The 19,076-nt window shown below is 47.7% G+C and overlaps 1 protein-coding gene and 1 long non-coding RNA gene across 9 annotated transcripts in view; both read right to left on the reverse strand.

Annotated features, from left to right (window-relative positions):
* CRTC1 (CREB regulated transcription coactivator 1) overlaps window positions 1-10,457 on the reverse strand; it is a 40,139-nt gene extending 29,682 nt beyond the window's left edge. For 2 of the 8 annotated variants that reach the window (XM_061355243.1, XM_061354919.1), the window contains exon 1: window positions 10,268-10,457. In XM_061355243.1, the coding sequence (XP_061211227.1) occupies window positions 10,268-10,453 (186 nt within the window). In that variant the 5' untranslated portion in view covers window positions 10,454-10,457. The remainder of the gene's footprint in view (window positions 1-10,267) is intronic. The other 6 variants (XM_061355084.1, XM_061354686.1, XM_061354837.1 and 3 more) reach the window with 3 other exon arrangements.
* LOC133216842 (uncharacterized) lies at window positions 8,574-10,169 on the reverse strand. Its single transcript, XR_009726742.1, has 2 exons — window positions 10,100-10,169; window positions 8,574-9,192 (listed from the first exon to the last, which is right to left on the reverse strand). It is a non-coding gene; the product is annotated as an uncharacterized LOC133216842 (long non-coding RNA).
* Window positions 10,458-19,076: the final 8,619 nt, after the last annotated feature.

Below are 19,076 nucleotides of genomic sequence, written 5' to 3' on the forward strand. Positions count from 1 at the left end.
GGAGGGAAAGAGGCAGAATCTTCCCCCTCCATCTCACGGAGCCAGAGCTTGAAATGAAACAGGAGTTCTCTCCAGACGCAATGAAGAAACAAACTGGGAATCAGAAGAAGGGGTTCTCATCCTCAGAGTAATGACAACTGCTCGTCAGAGGAAAGAGGACAACACAATAGCTAACCTGAGGTTTTACAAACCTCATTAAGCTTAAAGGTTATCTGATAGTGTCACACATGTGCTGCAGTCCCAGTTGCTTACCAGTACAACCATGAGCTCTCAAAGGGTGCGCACTACCAAACGCCAGCGCAGGTCCCTTCAAGCTGCATAGAAGCCTCTTCAAGCTTAAGGCAGTCCTGAATGATTCTGTGCTTTGAAAAGGAAAAAGGAGATGAGGATCTGCAGCTCTGTGCCAGTGCTAGCCACCTGAGGAAGGTATTCCTAGCAGTTCAGTTTTGGGACTATCTAAAACCACCATATTTTTGCAGCTAGCTTGTTCACAAAGCAAAGAACTCCCCTGTTTCAAGGTGCAGCCATTATGATGGGTTCTTCCCCATCAAAAACCCTCCTTGGTGACCAGGGCAGAGAACAGGAGAAAAAGCAAAGCCAAAAAGCTGAGAGGCAGCCCTAGCCCATGGAGCTGAGGCGCAAAGTGTCACTACTAGAAACCAACTTCAAATAAACTCCCAACTTGCAATAGAGCTTTGCTAAAACCCTTACGGTCCAGGCAAACACACTTCATTCATAAGAGCTGAGATATTATATATTGATCAGCAAAGCTTCAAGGGGAATCATCTGAATCCCGGCCCACTAGCGATCACTGCACTTTTAGCACTCCAAGAGAGCCAATTATTACTCATGAGTTCATGTTTTCTTCACCTTCCTGTTGAAGAGATTATTTAAGACCTCAAATCACTTAACTGGATTGTTTTGTCCTGTTATGAGTCATCTACAAATTCCAAGGCACCATTAGATTCTCCTTCAGGAGCTGCAACCAACTCCCCAGATTGCCTCAGCTATAAAACCGTGAGGAAACAGGGTTATAAAAACTCCACACGGCCTCGGACCAATCCCCCAGGTGTCCTCTAGAATTCATGTGAAAGCGAAGAGCTCTCACCCCCCAACGTACACTTATTATTCCTAACCCCCCCACATTGCACTCAAATCACAAACCCTTTTCTTGTGAACCCAGGGAGAACACACCAGAAAGTTTAACTTGTGTGAAAGAGGGAGGGAGAGGGAAGCAAGCAGCAGCAGTTAACTCTGCAATTGGTATTATTTGTTAACTCTTGATTTCGGGTTTGCACCAGCAGAACTTCTTTAAGCATTAAGTGCATTTAACTTTCCCCCAAAAAATTAACTATTTGCTGGTTTGGGGTTTGCGGGCAAAGAATCAGTAAGAATACACGTGGAAGCACTTGAATAAAGAAAGTCATAACAATAAATACCATTTAATACCCAGGCTGTCACTTGTGCTTAAAAACACTTTGCTATTTCTGGTGAACAAAGGTTTAGTGTTTAAAACTTAACAGTCACAACCGAGTAGCAAGTAAAAACAGGATACAGCACAACTACAGACTTAAAATAGTGACTATTCTTCGGAGTTGTGCTCTATCACCGGGCAGAGAGCCAAGCTAAGCTCCAATATGAACCAAACCTGATTTGCACTGCTTTGAAAAACAAACCAGATCTCGTGTCAGCTCTGCAAATGCCACCCTGCTTCCCTCGAAGGGTTTCCAAAAAGAGAAAGGCCTGGATGTGGCTTATAATTCAATATAACACACCGGAGAGGACTCAACACCTGAAGCTCAGCGATTATCTGCTATCTGAAAGGCAAAGGATTCTTTCTGCTATGTTTAAATCTAGCACAACACTCTCAAAATCTCTTTATTGTCACGATCATTATTAGCTAACAGTATACTTTTAAAGAACATACTCATTCTGAGCAGCCCAACGTATCTTTATGTCCACTGTACAAAAAAAGTCCCTCAACCATCCCAATTCCTTCTATTGAAATGCCTATGAAAAGATGAAATAAAAGCAGAGATGCCCCCATTAAGTATGATAAAAATAGCTTTTATGCTCCATTTTTGTATTTTTAGCTAAAGAATGGAAATTCAGTTATGTAACCCCACAAGTTTGGGAAATAGGGAGCCGAGCGGGGCACGTCTGTACCCTCTGGGGTGCAGCAGCACCCAGCTCTGCCCTGACAGCACCCACCAGCACGGCAGCATCACTTCAAAGCCTGGTGCTACAGAAGAAAAGGTGAATTACCTGCTGCTGAGGCTCACATTGGTTCACACCAGAGAAAACCACTCCACTGACCTTCAATCTCTGATACCGAGGTACCACTTCAGCATGCCCCAGAACCACCTCTGCAGTGTGTTCTTCCCTCCAACCATTAATCCCGCTGCAGCTCATCCTTAAACCCTCATGTTACAGCTCAAGAAAATGTTTGCAGCTCTTAAAATGAGGCATCAGACAATTCTCTGGGTATGAAAAATACCTGCCATTAGAGTCCAAATTCTTCGAATGCAAAATGCTGCTACAAGGTGATCGTTTTACTGCACCCGAGACAAATCTAATTACAAAGAGAAGGTCAATAAGACATGAATCTGAGCAGGCTGGTGGAAACCTCTGCAGTATTGGATATCGTACTTTTGCTCTTCCCTCACTAGCAGAGCAATGCCACTGAGGTGGCAGAGATGAACAGGGGCTTGCGGAATTGTAATTAAAAGACTGCAACAAGAACAATCTTCACCCATTGCATGTACAGACGGAACAAGGAGAAACCCAGTTACACCACTCCAACAATTAGTGGCTACTGAACAGATGCCATGAATAGGATCTACATCAAGACTTTGCAAGGAGAAGAAAGGTGAGAAGCCAGTGCATGAAACAATCACTGTATGAAACAATCACTGTCTTTTCCTTCCAATACTGAGGGGTTTTTTCCTTAATCCAGTTTTTGGATGTCAAAACACCTAAGGACTCTGGAGCTACAGAAATCTGCTGCACAGCTTCACATCACTACCAGATGCTGCTTCTGCAACAGGTCTGAAGAGGCACCAGTGTACAGACAAACAAGTCAAAAACAACTGATACGCTTTCTGAGTTCAGAACTATCAGCATGTGCCTGAAAATACTTCTCTTTTGGAAAACTGCTCAAACTCCCTTCTTTTGGGGACCTCAGTTGTGCAGGGAAAGTAATACCAACATAAACAGTAATTGCTATGTATCAAAATTAATTGAAAATCCATCTAACAGAACTGCAGTCTGCCATTTACACATCTTCCTACTACGCAGTGATCAGTAACCATGCTAAGAACCACAAGCGAGTAGCCCAACAGGGATAGCATAGAGAATATTTTTCCCAGTAGTCAAGAAAAATGATAGACCAAGCAGGCAGGAGAGTAAAATCCACCTGGAGCAAAGCTGCCTGTACAACACAAACTCTTAGGCAAGGATCATGAAGTGCTGTAGAATCATTACTGAAGCCTAACGCCAGAATGCATCAGTTCATTCTCCTCTACTTCATTATTTAAGACCCATTTTCTGTGGGTGTGTGGTGGTGCTGGTTTATTACAAATGCTTGTTCTGCTTCAAGGGGAAGCATTTTCAGTTCCCAAGAAATAATCTGCAAAACAAGACTCTTCTCAACACCCTGTTACAACTTTGCAATTTATAAAGTACCAGTGAGCTCATTCGAAACATCCCTGGTTGACAAACACGCGCTTTGCAACACTCAGCTGGCTCCAAAACTGCCACTGGAGATGCTGACAGGGATCTTCCTCCTGAACATCACTTGCGCAGCACTGAACACACCACACAAAACAGCTACAACAAATCCAAGCCACATTCTCAATACTAACTCCTATGCACTATCACATACACCGACCACAGTCGATGAGCTAACAGACTCTCAAGTCTGGCTAGCCCCCAGGCCTCTGGGAACACTTTTTTGCCAAAATGCCAGTAATTCAGACCACAAGGAGATAGGGAAGCAGCACTGAGGTCACTGGCACAATGTGAACACTGCTGCAAGCTTGTGTTCACAAAAAATCTACCACATTTTGACAGTTTCCTTCTTTTCACCCACTTACTCCAATCCTGTCAGCTACCATATACCCTCGATGCCACAGCAATAGCTACTCCACACATCTACAGGAACACTGGGGTAAAATTCCAGCCATCACAATCAGAATTAGTATTTTAAAAAAGAAAAGCCTTTTTTTCTGTTTGTCTTTTTAAGATCCAGTATGACATTTGCTGAATGGTGCCCTGAAGTCTACTTGAGCTTCAGATCCCGCATTAGGTACAGAAGTATTGATGCCAGCATGGAACATACCATTAGAGACGGATCGATGCTGTCGGGGAGAGTGACAAAGCTGCTGTAACACAGCCCAAGAAAACACTCCTTTGCAATTAGAGAGCGGTAATAGAAATCAGAGACAGATATTCAGCCTTTAAGACATTCTGTTTAAATCCCTATTGATCATCTCTGAGATGATGTCTACTTTTTGCCAAATTAGGATTTTATTACCACTACAATGGAAATGTCTAGAAACAATAATTTCTCACAGAACAACTTATGCATCTAGTCAGAGCAGGAAACTGCCTGGGCTAAAGCTCACCTCAAAACACCCCAAGCCCACCAGTTTGATTTTGCATGGTCAACTCCTGATGCAACTCACTGTGCTGGAACTCACACCAATGTGGTGCTGGGCAACCACACGAGTCAAAGCTTCCACAAGCTTAAACAGGCCCAATGCTGCTGCCTCAGCTTGATCTTGATAAGGTTCAGTAAATGCTTTACAACTAAAATCACCAGCACCCATAAATTGATTATAAAATCCAAACCAAATGGTTAGTGCCAGAAGGAGAGGTTTGATGAACAGCAGATTAAAACACACACTGGTTCCTCATCAGCACAAGGTAATCCAAGATGCACACAAAACAGAAATGCAGTTTAAATGATAAAAAATAATTCAAGGAGTCATCTGATTGAGAAACAGAGCTACAGTTAAAAACTGGTTTTCAACACCAGCCCTTACACAACCACGTTAAGGGCTTCGGGGTTTCCCCCCTCCTTCTTTTTTGCACTGTGTCAAACAGCTCTTTTCCGCTGCATTTAACAGTTGCTGAAGAAAGTCTGTGCCTTGGCCACATTGCTACTAAAATCATTTTTCAGTACAACATCTTCTTGAAAACTGCTTAAAGGAACAACTCCTGTTGCAGCATTCTGCGGCCTGATGCTTTACTCAGGCAGAGAACACTCACCTCTGCCCTGCTGCTGCTGCCAGCACATAATTCAGATTAACACAGCATCAACTCCTGCTCACTGATGCTTTTGCCATGTCTGTAACTTCCACTGGAGGTTTGCAGCTCCTGTATCTGCAACTCTAACCCAAAGTCATCATCAAAATTACACACTTCCATTTGTAAATACAAGACCAAGAAAATCACTATCCAAACCTATAAGTTTCCAGGATCTTAACTACAGGCCAAGCTCAGCTATTCAAAGAATGGCTTTGCAGGGAAACCCCCACATCCCCCTCAAAGAGCTGGGAGAGCTGACTGTACATAACCTTATTATTCTCTTACTAGATGAGTAGCTCCTACAAATGCAAATTACTGCGAATGCTCTCCACCACTGAAGCCAAAGAAAACCGAAATGCAGCACACTGGTTCCATACATTCACCCCGCAGCGGTTGTACAATCGTAGTTTCTCGTGCCTACAGATCCTCCCCAGCTTTGCTGCAGCATAAACACAGGCAGACTTGGCCACTGCACAGAAAAAGAGACTTTGGGAGCTGAAGCAAGCAGCTTAACACAGCGTAATGATGGAATAATCATTTTAAAAGTCACGGTCTCCTTTAAAACAGCACAACAAACCCTGCCTGGGGTCACCACGAGAAAGCTCACACTGGGGCCGGAGCGCAAGCTCCCCAGCAGGGCACATCAGGAGCCGCTCGCTGTTTACCTTGGACAGCTCAGAGCAGCTCAGGGCAGCGCAGGGTTGCACAAGAACAGAGACTCTTTGTGCCCCTGCGGGGACCTCACCTCCGCACCTCACTCCCCCGACTTACAATGATTCTTTCAAAGAACTCACCACACTGCAGCATTCTGTCGCCCAGCCTGTGTCTGAGGATGCCCACAGCTGGTGGCACAGCTGCTGCGACGTGGGGATCACATCTGGCCACATAGAACCCTACACACTTGGTTCTGCGTCCTGCTCCAGCAGGGAAATGAGAGGGAGATGACAAAGGAAGCCTAAGCCACCTCTTTCTTGTAAATGTGCAAATTCAGGGTCCAACCCTGGATCCCAGAGAGTAACAAGGAAGAAAAACATCATCTAGAGCTTGAAAAATCAACACTGCTGTTTTGAGGGAACTTCATGATACCGTTACCTTGAACTAAACTCCTTGCAGCTGAAGGTATTCATCTCCATGCTTGGAGGGCTCAGTCCTGATTGTGATGCATTTCTTTAATATCTTTCAGACATTCCAAATACTATTATGTAGTTAGGAATTTCTTTTCTATCAAATTATTTAATAAAAACATGCTGAAGACATTAGGAAACATTGCGACACTGCGCCATCATCATTAGTGCTTCTCATTTTTAAACCCACAGATTAGCATTCCTGCTTTAACTAAGCTTTTACATGCTGGTTTGCATACTGTCTACAGCAAACCATGTACAATGACATTCTGATCTTCTCCACAGCCAGTAGGAGCAAGTACATGAGTGACTGTCTCATATGAAAGTACAATCCAGCTATAGGGATGTGTGTGCCTGTGGACATGTTTTATGGACAAATTATGGGGTTTTTACGTGATTTTTATTTCATTCCCCTTCAGTCAAATGGCCACCTATGGACAGCTACACCATTACAATACATCCTGCTTGAAGAAATTAAACCAGGAGCTTTGGGTTCAAAATATTCAGGTTGAAAATAAAGCCACCAACTTTTTACTCCGTGTGGTTTTGACCAGCTCGCAGAAGCAGCACAGGCACACACAGCTTTTGGTAACACCTACAAATGCACAAGCAAACCCTGTCACAGCACCAGCACACGGGCTGATAAAGCACTGAACTGCATACCTGCAGACACAGAGAATCAGGTTTGTGTCACTGAGGTCATCACTAGAGACTCTGCTGAGATGTGATGTTAGCTCACCTTCTGCAAGTGGCCTGCATGCAATGCCCACTCTGCCTGCAGGAAAAGCCTGTCTGGAGGTGCTGGGATTTTGCTGAATGTTTCCAAACATCACCATTAACCTGGTTTTTCTCCCTCATTTTCACACCAGTAACATCCACACCAGCACAAACTCTCCACGTGGGGCTTTTGGGGAGTTAGGGGTTTTGGGGGGGGGTCTTTCTCTTAAAGTAAGACTGCAAGGTCCATAAGAGGGAGCTCAAACACAGCTCCGGCTGGAAGCCCTCAAAAATAAGGGGTTTTAACAATGTAGATTACGAAAAAACCCCAGTTGTGGAATCCTGAGAGTATCTTCAGCTGAATGGGAACCACCTTTAAAACGCACATCATAGCTGCACCCGATTTTCTTTAATAATCTTACATTCTCCATCATCTGAAGAGCCATACATTGAACAGCTCAGCACTACCTGTGGTATCCTGCATGTTAATGTCTGGTTAACTGTAATTTGCAAGGGCAGCAACAGCCTTGAACAGCGAATCCAACGCAGCAAGTACCACTGGGCTGTGTTACAGCACAAATGGAGAGCAGGCCCTGGTAAACAGCCCCTCCTTGAGAAACCAGTGCAGTTCTGAAATTCCATGTCTCACATAAAAAAAGCAGCAGAACCAGCAGCAGAATAAAGGAGTCAATGTCACACAGGAAAAAAAAGCCTCCCCCTCTTCTCACCCACTTTGTTACTATGGGACTGGCAGAAATCTCTGGATTATAAACACGAAGGTCCCACTCACAAGACAATTAAGCAGCTCCAGAGCTTCTATCGGCCACCCACCCACCGCCACGACTCTCCCCAAGGTCTGTGTCTGCCAGCAAACCCAACACGCGTTCTGCAATGTGCCAGCTCCAACCAGGCCCTGGCTGCTCCCAAGAACAGGGGAATGCTCCTGAAACCAAAGGGATTCATTTGTCAAAGGAATTCAAGTGAATGGTGAGGGCAATAGAGAAAGGAGGAGTTGACATCATGCTCTAGTCTGTCCTGGGTAAGAAAGAGGCATCATAACTTCAAAATCTCAGCTGGAGCAACCAGCAGGAATAGGCAGAAGACAACCAAGTCAAAAAGGAACCTCAGAAACAGCACATGTGGAACAGCAGTTCCCTGCTCTGCTATGTCCAGCCCCAAACACTAAAGCAGCCAGGATGGTAATACTGCAAACACTGCAAAAAGACAATTACTAATAATGAAAAGGCAACCGAAATTCTGGGCTGCTTCCACAAACTGAGTAACGCATTTGCACAGTGACAGCAGCAAAGTGTGTTTTGCCAAATGAAATGAGAGCAAACGGCAAAGTTGTGCTTAACCCCTTTTTGCTTTTATGCTGCATTTTAAACACAGATGAAATCATGGAATTTAGAAGAAAAAGTCTACAAAGAAGACATTTTATTCAGCTATTTGGTCAGTGTTTCCATCACTTCAGTACCCAGAATCCTCAGAAAACTTATTCATCTTGGGTCCTTTCCTCAGTACCAGGTTCTTGAAAATAAGATGGGTTTTCATCTACAAAACCAGGGTCAGGAACCCTCAGATTGAGGAGGAACTGAATCAGGATTTGGACTTATCTTGCGGAAGGTGAACGCTAAACCTAAGAGTTAACCTGCAATTGCAGACTCTCAAGAACACTCAGCTCTCGAGTGGCTGCAAAGACCAACCACCAAAAGGCAAAATCCTGGGTACAGAGCTACTCAGGCAGAGGTGCAAGAACCAAGGCGGCTCCATCGACTGCAAACATCCCTAAAGCATCCTCGCTCCTCTCTCAACTAACTCCATCAGGAACCCCACCAGCATCCTCTAAAAGACATCACCAACAAAGCTTTGGCCTCGCGCCTTCCCAAGCAGGAGCTGTCAGAAGCACCATGGCCTTTCTTTGACATCTGACCAGCAGCAGAACCAACTCCAAACAAGGATTCCCCCTATCCTGACAGGAAGGAATAAGAGGAAACATGTTCCTGCAAATCCAAGGGTACGTTCTCCTGTTCTCCCATTCCTGCGAAGGTTCAGGCACAAACAAGATCAGAAATTTTCCTTTAAACAGTTAAAAGAAAACCCAAAACGTTGACACAAGCAGGTGAGACAAAAACCCTGCAGAAAAGCTCTGACATCCCTATGTCTAAACCAGAAGAGGCATCTGATGTTTGGAAAGCACATTTGTTATGCAGGTAATTTCTGCTGATGGGCTTTGCAGAGGCATCACAAGCCAAGGAGGGTTTGGAAGCGCAGCAATTTGCACCTACGACAACTGGAGTGTAACAGGAACAACATGAACGACACGGAGCCCAGCAGCTCCCACCCAGGCTCTGCACACCCATGGGTGCTCCACAGCAAAGGAACCAGGGCTTTACCTGCCCGCACCTGAAGGGATGCTCCGCAGGGCCCTGAGGGAAGCAAGCGCTCCTTAGGTAGGCAGGAGCAAGGCTGGGACCCCCCCCGCCCCAATCTGGGCCTGTCGTGGGGTGAAGAACCGGGAGAGCCCCTCTCAGATACGAGCGAGGAACCGAGACCCCCCCCCTCAGAGCCTGTCCTGAGGAACCGGGGACCCCCCCTCAGACGCTGATGAAGGAACCGGGACCTCCCTTCGATCGCGGTGAAGGAACCGGAACCCTCCTCAGCCCCATCCCAGGGCAGAGGTGTCCCCCCGACGCCACAGGAACCCCCGCCCAACCGGGCCCGCTCCGGCGGAGCCATGACGGAGCTGCCCCGACCCTGCCACGGGGCAGAGCCCCCCCTCCACCGGGAGAACGGGGGACTCCCCCTCCCAATGCGCGCCAGGCCCTGCCCCACCGCGCCGGCCCGGCGGCAGGTGCCGCTCTCCGGAGGATGCTCCGGGCCGGGGCCCGGTACCCGGGAAACAGATGGGAGGGGGGGGTTAACGGGGGACCGGGGGGGGCCCGCACCGAGGGCACCGCCCGCCCCCGGCAGGGGGCGCTGCCCGCCGCCCCGCCCGCCACCGCTGCCCCCGGGCTGAGGGGAGCCGCGGGGGGCGCCGCCCCTCCCCCCCACCCCTCCGGAGCCGCCGCGGCGGGGGCGCGCGGGCGGGCGGCGGGGCGCGGCGCCGTCCTCACCCGGTGCGCGCGGGTCAGGCTGAGGTCCTTCATGACCTCCTCGAAGGCCGCCGTCTCCTCCGCCTGCTTCTGGTTGTGCAGCGCGATCTTCTCGCTGAATTTCCGCGGGTTGTTCGAGGCCGCCATCTTCCCCCGTCCGCATCCCCCTCCCCGCGCCGGAGGGGGGGGGAGGAGGGAGACGCGCATGCGCCGCGCACGGCCCCGCCGGGAGGGAGCGCAGCGCGCGTGCGCGAAGGGAGGGGGCGGTGAGGGGGCGCGCGGGCGCATGCGCGGCGCCGGCAGGGAGCGCTGAGGCGATGGCGGCTGCAGGGTCCCGCCGCCGCCCCCACTGGGTCCTGGTGTCCTCCTGAGGCGGGGCTGGAGCCGCTCTGCCATGGGGACAGGCTGAGAGAGCTGGGCTGGAGAAGAGAAGGCTCCTGAAGGGGAGACCTCAGAGCAGCTCCAGTGCCTAAGGGGGCTGCAGGAAACCTGGAGAGGGGCTTGGGACGAGGGCCTGTAGGGACAGGCCAAGGGGAATGGCTTGAACCTGCCCGAGGGGAGACTGAGCTGAGCTCTTAGGCAGAAGCTCTTCCCTGTGAGGGTGCTGAGGCGCTGGCACAGGGTGCCCAGAGAAGCTGTGGCTGCCCCATCCCTGGCAGTGCTCAAGGCCAGGTTGGACACAGGGGCTTGGAGCAAGCTGCTCCAGTGGAAGGGGTCCCTGTGGGAGGGGTTGGAGCTGGAGGAGCTTTAAGGTCCTTTCCAACACAGACCAGTCTGTTGTTCTTTGCCAAGGCAAAACAAGGGTGTTCATGTGTCCCCACTGGGTGCTCAGACACCAAACTCCTCCCAAGGCACAAGGCAAGTTCTGAATCTCTAAAAAGCCAGGTATTCTTCAACCAGTGGATCTAAACTCTCCATTTTAAATCTTCTGTCTAAGCTCCCTCAGGTTTGCTGCCTTGGCTTAGAAGGGGTTTTCCCTCTGGATGGGGCAGTGTGTGCAACAGGGAAAGAAAGGGAGGGGAAAACAATCTATGCATTCATTAGCAAGGCTTTTAGAACGAGCAGCAGTTCCTACGCTGCCTCTTAGAATCATGGAATCCCAGCCTGGTTTGGATTGGGAGGGACCATCCAGCTCCAACCCCTGCCATAGGAACCCCTTCCACTGGAGCAGCTTGCTCCAAGCCTGTGTCCAACCTGGCCTTGAACGCTGCCAGGGATGGGGCATTCCTTGTGCAAGATCAGCAAAGGCCATACCCCCACAGCAGAAATCTGGTACCAAGATCCCAAATCAAGTCTTGATTCCTGGAAGAGGTTCAGGAGCTGGGCGCCCTCCTGTTCACTTGCTGCTCAGGTGTGTTGTCCAGCAAGGCAGCAGCAGAGCCTGCGGCTGTGTTCTAAGCTACCAGAACAAACCGGAGCCATGTTCCGATGCAGGCACGTCCCTGCTGCGAGGGGAGGACCGCCGGGTTGGAACACAGGCTTAGGCTGCTAAACCATTGATTCCAGCTGTGCTAACATCAGGTGGGTGCAGAGTGCTGTGATGTGCAGGACGCACGCATTAGGCAGTAATAAATCCTGTTTCCCAACACCCACACGGTGCCCTTTACACTTTCCTTTTTACAAAGCACCAGTAAATCAAGTGGACGCTCTGGGTTTTGGTGCATCGCTCTGGCCCTGAGCACTGCTCACTCCAGTAACCAAACCCTGCCATGGCGAGAGCAAAGAAATGAAGCTCCACTCTCACTTCCATTGCTGATCACTCCAGGGCCTTGGTTCTCTCAGTTTGCCATGCATTTAGAAGTATTTCCTGCCCCCATAACATAACATTATAATTATCTGCCGCTGCAAAGCTGTTGGAGATGGATGGGTGAGACTCGCTTCAACGGTCAGGATTAGCATTAGCCACAAAGTCACGTCCTACCCGAAATTCTCATTGCCAACTCGCACTTCCAAGTTTATAATGTGGTATGAGATACCATCTCACAAAGCAGAGCTGGGCCTGAAAGCTCATCCAGGCCCTGGCAGGCTCAACCCTTCCTCTGTCATTCCTGACAGATGTTAGTCTAACCACTTCTTGCATTTTCCACCGGGAATAAACAACCGGAATGCATATTCAGTTAAATACCCTCGAGCTGTGTACATGAACAGTGTATGACCTGCAGAGTTGGCATGTCACGCTAAGAGCATATAAATCACAAAGATTTAGCACTAAGATACCCATTATCCACATTGGTTTGCTGGAGAAGTGAGATGATTATAAATAATTTCTTGAGTTATCCTGGATTGAATACCATAGGTGGTAATAGCAAACATCTAGAGAGCCAGCTGCCACTCTGCCTCTTGTCTAGCACCAAATGGTGAAGTGCCTAAGATGAAACTTGATAAACTTTCCCCTCTTGGATCTCCTGGAGATTGAAGAGGGTGAAATCTCCCGTCCCATGGCTCCTGGTTTGCAGGGAAGGAACGCAGATGGCCATGGGGGCAGGGGGAGGGAGGGGGGGTGACGACTTCCTCCCTTAAGAAGACTCCCTTTTCTTATTGTTTCGCCTGTGCAGTGTTATCAGATGGAATTCCAGCGTCCAACCTGGCCCCGCTCCTGTTCTTAAACTCTCCCGTTTGAAAGCCGTTTGCGTAACAAACTTCTCTTCAATACAACATTTGTGTTCGCAGAGTTGCCTCTGGAATTTCTCACCCACTCGCAGCTCCACGTTTTGGGCTGTGGGTGGATCTGAGTGGCTGCTAAGTGCATGACCCAGCAGACAATGTAAATCTTGACTGCATTAAGCCATTGGCAAGGAGACATTTCAGGCGGGTGCCAGGTTTCCTCCTTCCTCCACTGAAGGAGATATGCCATGCATCTAACAGAATGATGAGCTCATACCCTTAACTATTATTTATGTCTCCTGCCGTCTTCACCTTGAGCACATATGGGGCCATGTGAGAACAACTTGATCTCACTAGAAAGCTGTGATGGGATCCCCTGAGACAGCAGTTCTGTCTCCTCCAGCCTTCCAGCACGTTATGAAGAAATTTCTTGTAACTGAGAACCGGAGCTTTGCTCTGAAGCAAACAAAGAGGCATTGGAGGACCGGGCTGTTGTGTTCACATCTGCTTTTCTTAGAAACAGCTCCTTACTGAGCAACCTGCACCCAGAGCAAGAGGCTTGCAGGGAGGAGCTGGTGTTTACTCAGTGCTTGTTTGTTATCTTCCAGGTCCTTCGGAATTGCTCTGGCAGATGAGATCCAGCTACTTCCCTATTCTCCCTTGGAGGCTTCAGAGGAAGGTGTGAGGTTGAACAATTTACACAACAGCAGACAGCAGGAGACTGTGCCCTCATCCACAAAGAAGCCGACTTCTTTTTGCCTATAGACACAAAGGTTTTGATCTCCCACTTCAAACTCTTGTTCCTGTTGATGTTCCCATTATCCTCAGAGAAGAATATCCTGTGTGAAGACCACAGAGTCCCTCCTTCCAACACTCTTCTGAACTGAGCTCTGAATTGTGCTTTCAGTAGGAGAAAGTGCTCGTGTTTCACTTGGGATTTGTGACCATTTCTTTACTTTAAGCTGTCCTTGTTTCCAGAGGGCAGATAAAAGCACCTGAATTACTCTTTCTACACTACTCATTGAGTCTGATGAGCAGTCCAAGCAAACCAAGTGGCAGTCACACGCATGGCTTGGTTCTGCTCTCTGTTACCAACATTCCCTTGTCATCCTTCCAGTTTAGTTTCTTTACCATCCCCTGTAAAACCTAAACTTACAGCGAGCAAACCAACATTGACTGCTCAAAGATACTACTCTCATTTCTACAAGTCACATCTCCCGGTGTTCTGAAATGCTTTGGCAGCCACACAGAGGATTCTGTTACGGATCTTTTTTTCCCAGAATCGAGCTCGGCTTCACGCCACACTAATGCAAGAAGTATTCCCATGATCCTGAGGTGATGTGGTGAGCTGGTGAGGCAGTAGGCACTTTATGTCTTTCCAAAGATAGCACTTGGAAGGCAGGCAAAGTGTTCTACATGGGTACATTCAGAGTCTGCACTAAAAGGGAGGCACCAGGAGGAATCGTGTGCTTCAGTGAAACAAGCAGGAAGCTGGAAAAGAGTTTTTACTATTAAGAGATTACACCATTGCAAATTGAATTGTAGAGCAGACAGAGGAGCATGGCTGAGAGCAGGATGTTTCCTTCCACAGCCGCCTGTCGAATCCAACTGCAGAGAATTTGGTTACATTCTATACATAAAGTAGCAGGAAAAAGTTCTCTTTCAAGATCTCGTGGTTCAGCTTCAGAGATGTGCTGGAAGGGTCACAGGGAACAGATTTACATCCATACAAACCCCATCCAAACAGGTTTGTAGACATTTCCTTAACGTTCACATATAACAAAACAGCTACAGGGAAGGCAACAATACCTGGTGTGAAATGGCACCACGCCCAGGCCTTGTCCTGCTCTCTCCTCCTATTGCAGAAACACAAAGCAGCAGATTTTCATGCTGAAAGTAGTTAAAAAAAAGAGAGAAGGCTCTAAGGGTGAAGGAGAATTTCATGCGGTTTTCCTAGGAGGCTTCCCACAGTCAACCACTTGCCTACTCCTCCTGTTCACATCCCAGTGCAAAACCAACCCTCTGCTATTTCCATGCCTTAGGACAGTTGTCTACTTGCAAGTTAAAGGCTCAATTTTCATACCAAAGGTAATAAGAAAACTCTAAGGGTGAAGGAGAATTCATTGGGGGAGCTGGGGGTGGTGGTGTTGCAGATACAGTTGTTGCCTGAAAACCCAACATACAGTCAGACAAACCAGCTGAAAACCAGCTGAGCATCTGGCCTGGAATGGAGGGTGCTGTGCTGGTTGTTCACAGACATGTTTCTAGGTTAATGCTACCAACAGAAGTGGGAAGGAGAGGATCTCTCCTCCCTCCTTGTCTGTGCAGCCCCACACAAAGCAGAGGAAGGCTGCTCCAAGCAGCATGGGGTGGCTGCCACAGCCTGCTCAACCCATGGGCTTGCATGTGGAGAGAATATATGCACATCCAAGGACCAAACCTGACCCCCTTCCATGATACATGCCCTGGTTTTCCTAAGAAATAGCAAGTAGATGCTTTTGGCATAAGCTTTCACCATCTGAGAACCCCAAAACATGCAAAATTCAGGTCCAGACATACTAACTGAACTGCAGGGCAAGCTTTCCTCTTCCAAACCTCAGGGAAATTCATACATTCCTTCTAAATCCAGTTGTAAACCACTGTCCTTAAGGCACTAATACTGAATGCAAGTATTGATACTGCCAAAGAGTAAAACTGCATCTGAAAGAGGATCACATGTTTATACATAACCCCAGGCCACAGTGAGGGGGAGAGAAGGATGTAGTTAAAGCAAACTTTGAGACACATCTGATTACAAACATCAGCAAGCAGATGTAACACACTTTGTAGTGCATTTTCAAAGCATTATGAATGGAAGATACACATCCAAACTATCCACCTCAGCTAAAAGGGTAAATCCTGCTTGAGGTCCTGCAGCGTTAACGCAGTGTGGCTCCAGTGGCTGCAGAGGAAGGCTGCAGCCCCCAAGCAGAGGAGCCAGGCATGGACTGGCTGGGGGCCTGCACAAACAGCCAGGAAAGAGGTCGTTTTATCAGAAGCCATAAACCAGTTTCTGGCTAATTGTGTGACGGGCCTGGGTGTGAAACAGCAACGGCAGCGCCCTCGGGACCCATCCCAGAACCTTTGATTTCCTTTATAAAACCTTTGGAAAGCTTTTCCTCGAGCAACTTTTCTGTTTTCCATTGTAAACTGCAGACACTGCTCTGGTGCTGCCCTCCTGCAGCCCCCCCCAGCCTTGCTCCTCGCTCCAGCTTTACCCTTTGTCTCACAGTCAGAGGCTGATTTCAGGTTGTGCAGCTGAACCAGCAGCTGTTTCCAAGCAGAAAGCACATTCTGTGTTCACTTTATGGAACGTTCAGTGCTGAAGCAGATGAAATTGTACCTGCCCTACAAATGAATTCTAAAACTCCTCTGTGAAACTCTACCTAAAGTTGAAATACTCAACTGAAAAATGACAAAGTTGTGTTACTGGAGCTCAGTTTGGAAAGAGAAACAAAAGTTCAGGAGTCTGTGGGATGCTCCTGTGCCTACTCACCATTAAAATGCAGAGGAGAATCTAAGCTGTCTCTGTAAAAAACTAACTCCAAGGGAGAGATGTCTGTGTGATATATAGATGCTCCCAGGTGAAACTCAAGATAGCTGAGCCCTCTGTGGAAGGCAAGGCTGACCTGACGTGCCAACACACCCAGGACAGACTCTGGATTTATTCAGCCACATTCACTTTTCCTGGTGCTCGAGTCACAAGCGATGAAATCTCAGTCATTTATGCGAGCAACTGGAAGATTTATTGTAAATAAAGTTCTACACATTACACAACTGGCTAAAAATCATAATTAGAGTTGCACTGGGGAACATGTTTTATTTCTTCTGACAGCAGTCTGGCTTCAATAAGCCCAGCATGATAAATGGCCCAAAAGTTTGCGGAGTTTCGGCAACTAAAGACCTTATCACAGCCATGGAAGTGGAAACGTCTGACAAGGTTTGATGTGGCTTGAGAGAGGTCCCGAGCACTTCTCCTGCACAGCATCACTTTCCAGCAGCACCAGGGCACAAGGAGCTGGAGGCAGCTCCTGCATTCCCTGTAAATCAAAGGGATTTTCCGCTGCTGTTCAACTTCCCAGACCCCGGTGCGAGCGCGAGGACACGTCTGCGGGAATTAGCGCGGTTCTAGGATAGGGAGGAATGACAGTCGGACTGCCGAGCCGACAGACCCTCTGGAAGAGGGTCAATGACACCATTAATAGGATGCAGACATTCCCAATCTCCGGCTGGTCTGCGCCCTGCCAAAAGCTCCAGTGCTTGCTTGCTTTATAGTTTTAAGTACAATTTCAGGCCCATAAAACATCAGAGAAGACAGAAGCTATTATCCTGGCCATGACAGGAGTCCCTAATGGGACATGCATACTCTGCACATACCTAGAACTAGTGATGCTGGGCTTTTACTGCTCCCCATCTGTTCAAGGGTATTTTAGAATGTACCAAATCAGTTTACCCCAATAACATTTATTGCTGCCCTGAGACTACTGACTGACTCTGAGTGCAATCAGACATTTATCTGCCTTTACTCACTCTGAAGAGAGCAGCCCAGACCCCTTGTCATGTGGGGCATCCTCTGAAGGGTTCTCTCCAACCCAGCCACAGAGCTGGAGGTATTTATGTGAAACCCCTCTTTCCTTAGAGCTAAAGAACCAAACCCAGTTGCTGTCCAACTAACAGAGAGGTTCTGAACAGACCAGCCCAGAGCCACGTACCTCAGAGGGCAAAACAAACTTTATTATCAATGGGGATGATACACACGAGTATTTCAGTCAGTCTCTGCTAAATTTAGAACAGCTAGAATATTTCCAGCTAACATTATGAAAAATAATTATTTATATTGCTATAAAAAGAACATTCCAGTAGCAGGGAGAGGTGGTAAGCAGCAATGCTCTGCCACAATGGTGAAGGAATCTGGAAGCCTTTCCCAGCTCCTGCTCCACAGTGCCAGGGACTGGGAATGCTCGTTCCAGGCTGGTTTGCTGCACAGCAGGTGACAGTTGGTCTGTTTATTCAGTACAGTTCCAGAACAGCTCTGGGAATCCTCCCATCTCCAGAGCCACCATTCCGACAGGAATGATACAGAGGTTAGGTTTTGTTTTGCAAGGCTGACCTTAACATTGAGCCCAAACACGCTGCTTCGTCGTTCTCAAGGACCTTTCCTTTTCCTCCCTTTACCCCCCGACACACACACACATACCTCAGAAGCAGTTTCCTTGTGAAGAGATGCCCCCTCCGGTCACCGCGGGGTTCTCTGGTTCTGATGTGGCTCATGAGCACTAGAGCTGCCCGTTCTGTGAGAGAACCCCCAAAGCATCAACTGCTGCCACAGGAATCCTTCGGATAAGAAAAATTAAATGAAATAGAGAAGAATACTCAAGGATTTCAGCAGGGCAATGATGAAGGAATGACACACTCAGAAGAGGATTAATCATATTTGACCAACAGGAAAGCGCGTAACCTCCCATTTGTTACTACCTTAAAAAAATAACCCTTTTAATAAACATATGGAAGCATTGAAACGAAGGAAAATGCGTTATTTTGTAACTTTGAGGCTTGTATCGAGTTACATTTCATCCCTTCAAAACTTGCTTGATCTGCCAAGGCTGTTGTGCAGCGTTTCTCGCTTCTGCGCCAGACCGAACGAACAGAGAATGGAGTGAATTAACTGCCTGAGAGCTGGAGCACAGCCTCCAGCATACAACAATGAGCACCTTCCATGGATTTATTATTGCAAACCAGCAGACAGATAAGAGCAGATGAAACTATGCATTGGTTTATCCTACATTTAGACTCTAAACCAAGAGAGGATGTCTCCTCCCCGCACCATAGCCAAAGGTGCTTTGATTTCATTACTGTCTTTGTGTGAATCTGAGGTATGGAGCTCATGCTTTACACAGGCCTGCTCAAGCAAAACAGACATTACATACTTGTCTCTAAAGGGTTACAGCACAGTATTTATTCAACAGCAGAATGCAAGTTTGTCTAAAAAGAAGGCTGCATACATTGAAATCAAACTTGTTCGGGTACAAACACAGCCCTTGGAACAGAAAACTTCATAAAAGGAGAAACCTTCCATTTATTAATTGGTCAAATGAATTAGAAAAAATGGCTTGGAGGAACCAAATTCTGTGCAGCAAACACAGATCTCACAAAAATGACAAGAGTCCTCTTCAAATTAATCTCATTT

Source organism: Neopsephotus bourkii, unplaced genomic scaffold (genome assembly GCF_033783945.1).
Source record: "Neopsephotus bourkii isolate Nb327-2 ecotype Australia unplaced genomic scaffold, CSIRO-AGI_Nbou_v1 NB_2, whole genome shotgun sequence".
NCBI classification, from domain to species: Eukaryota; Metazoa; Chordata; class Aves; order Psittaciformes; family Psittacidae; genus Neopsephotus; species Neopsephotus bourkii.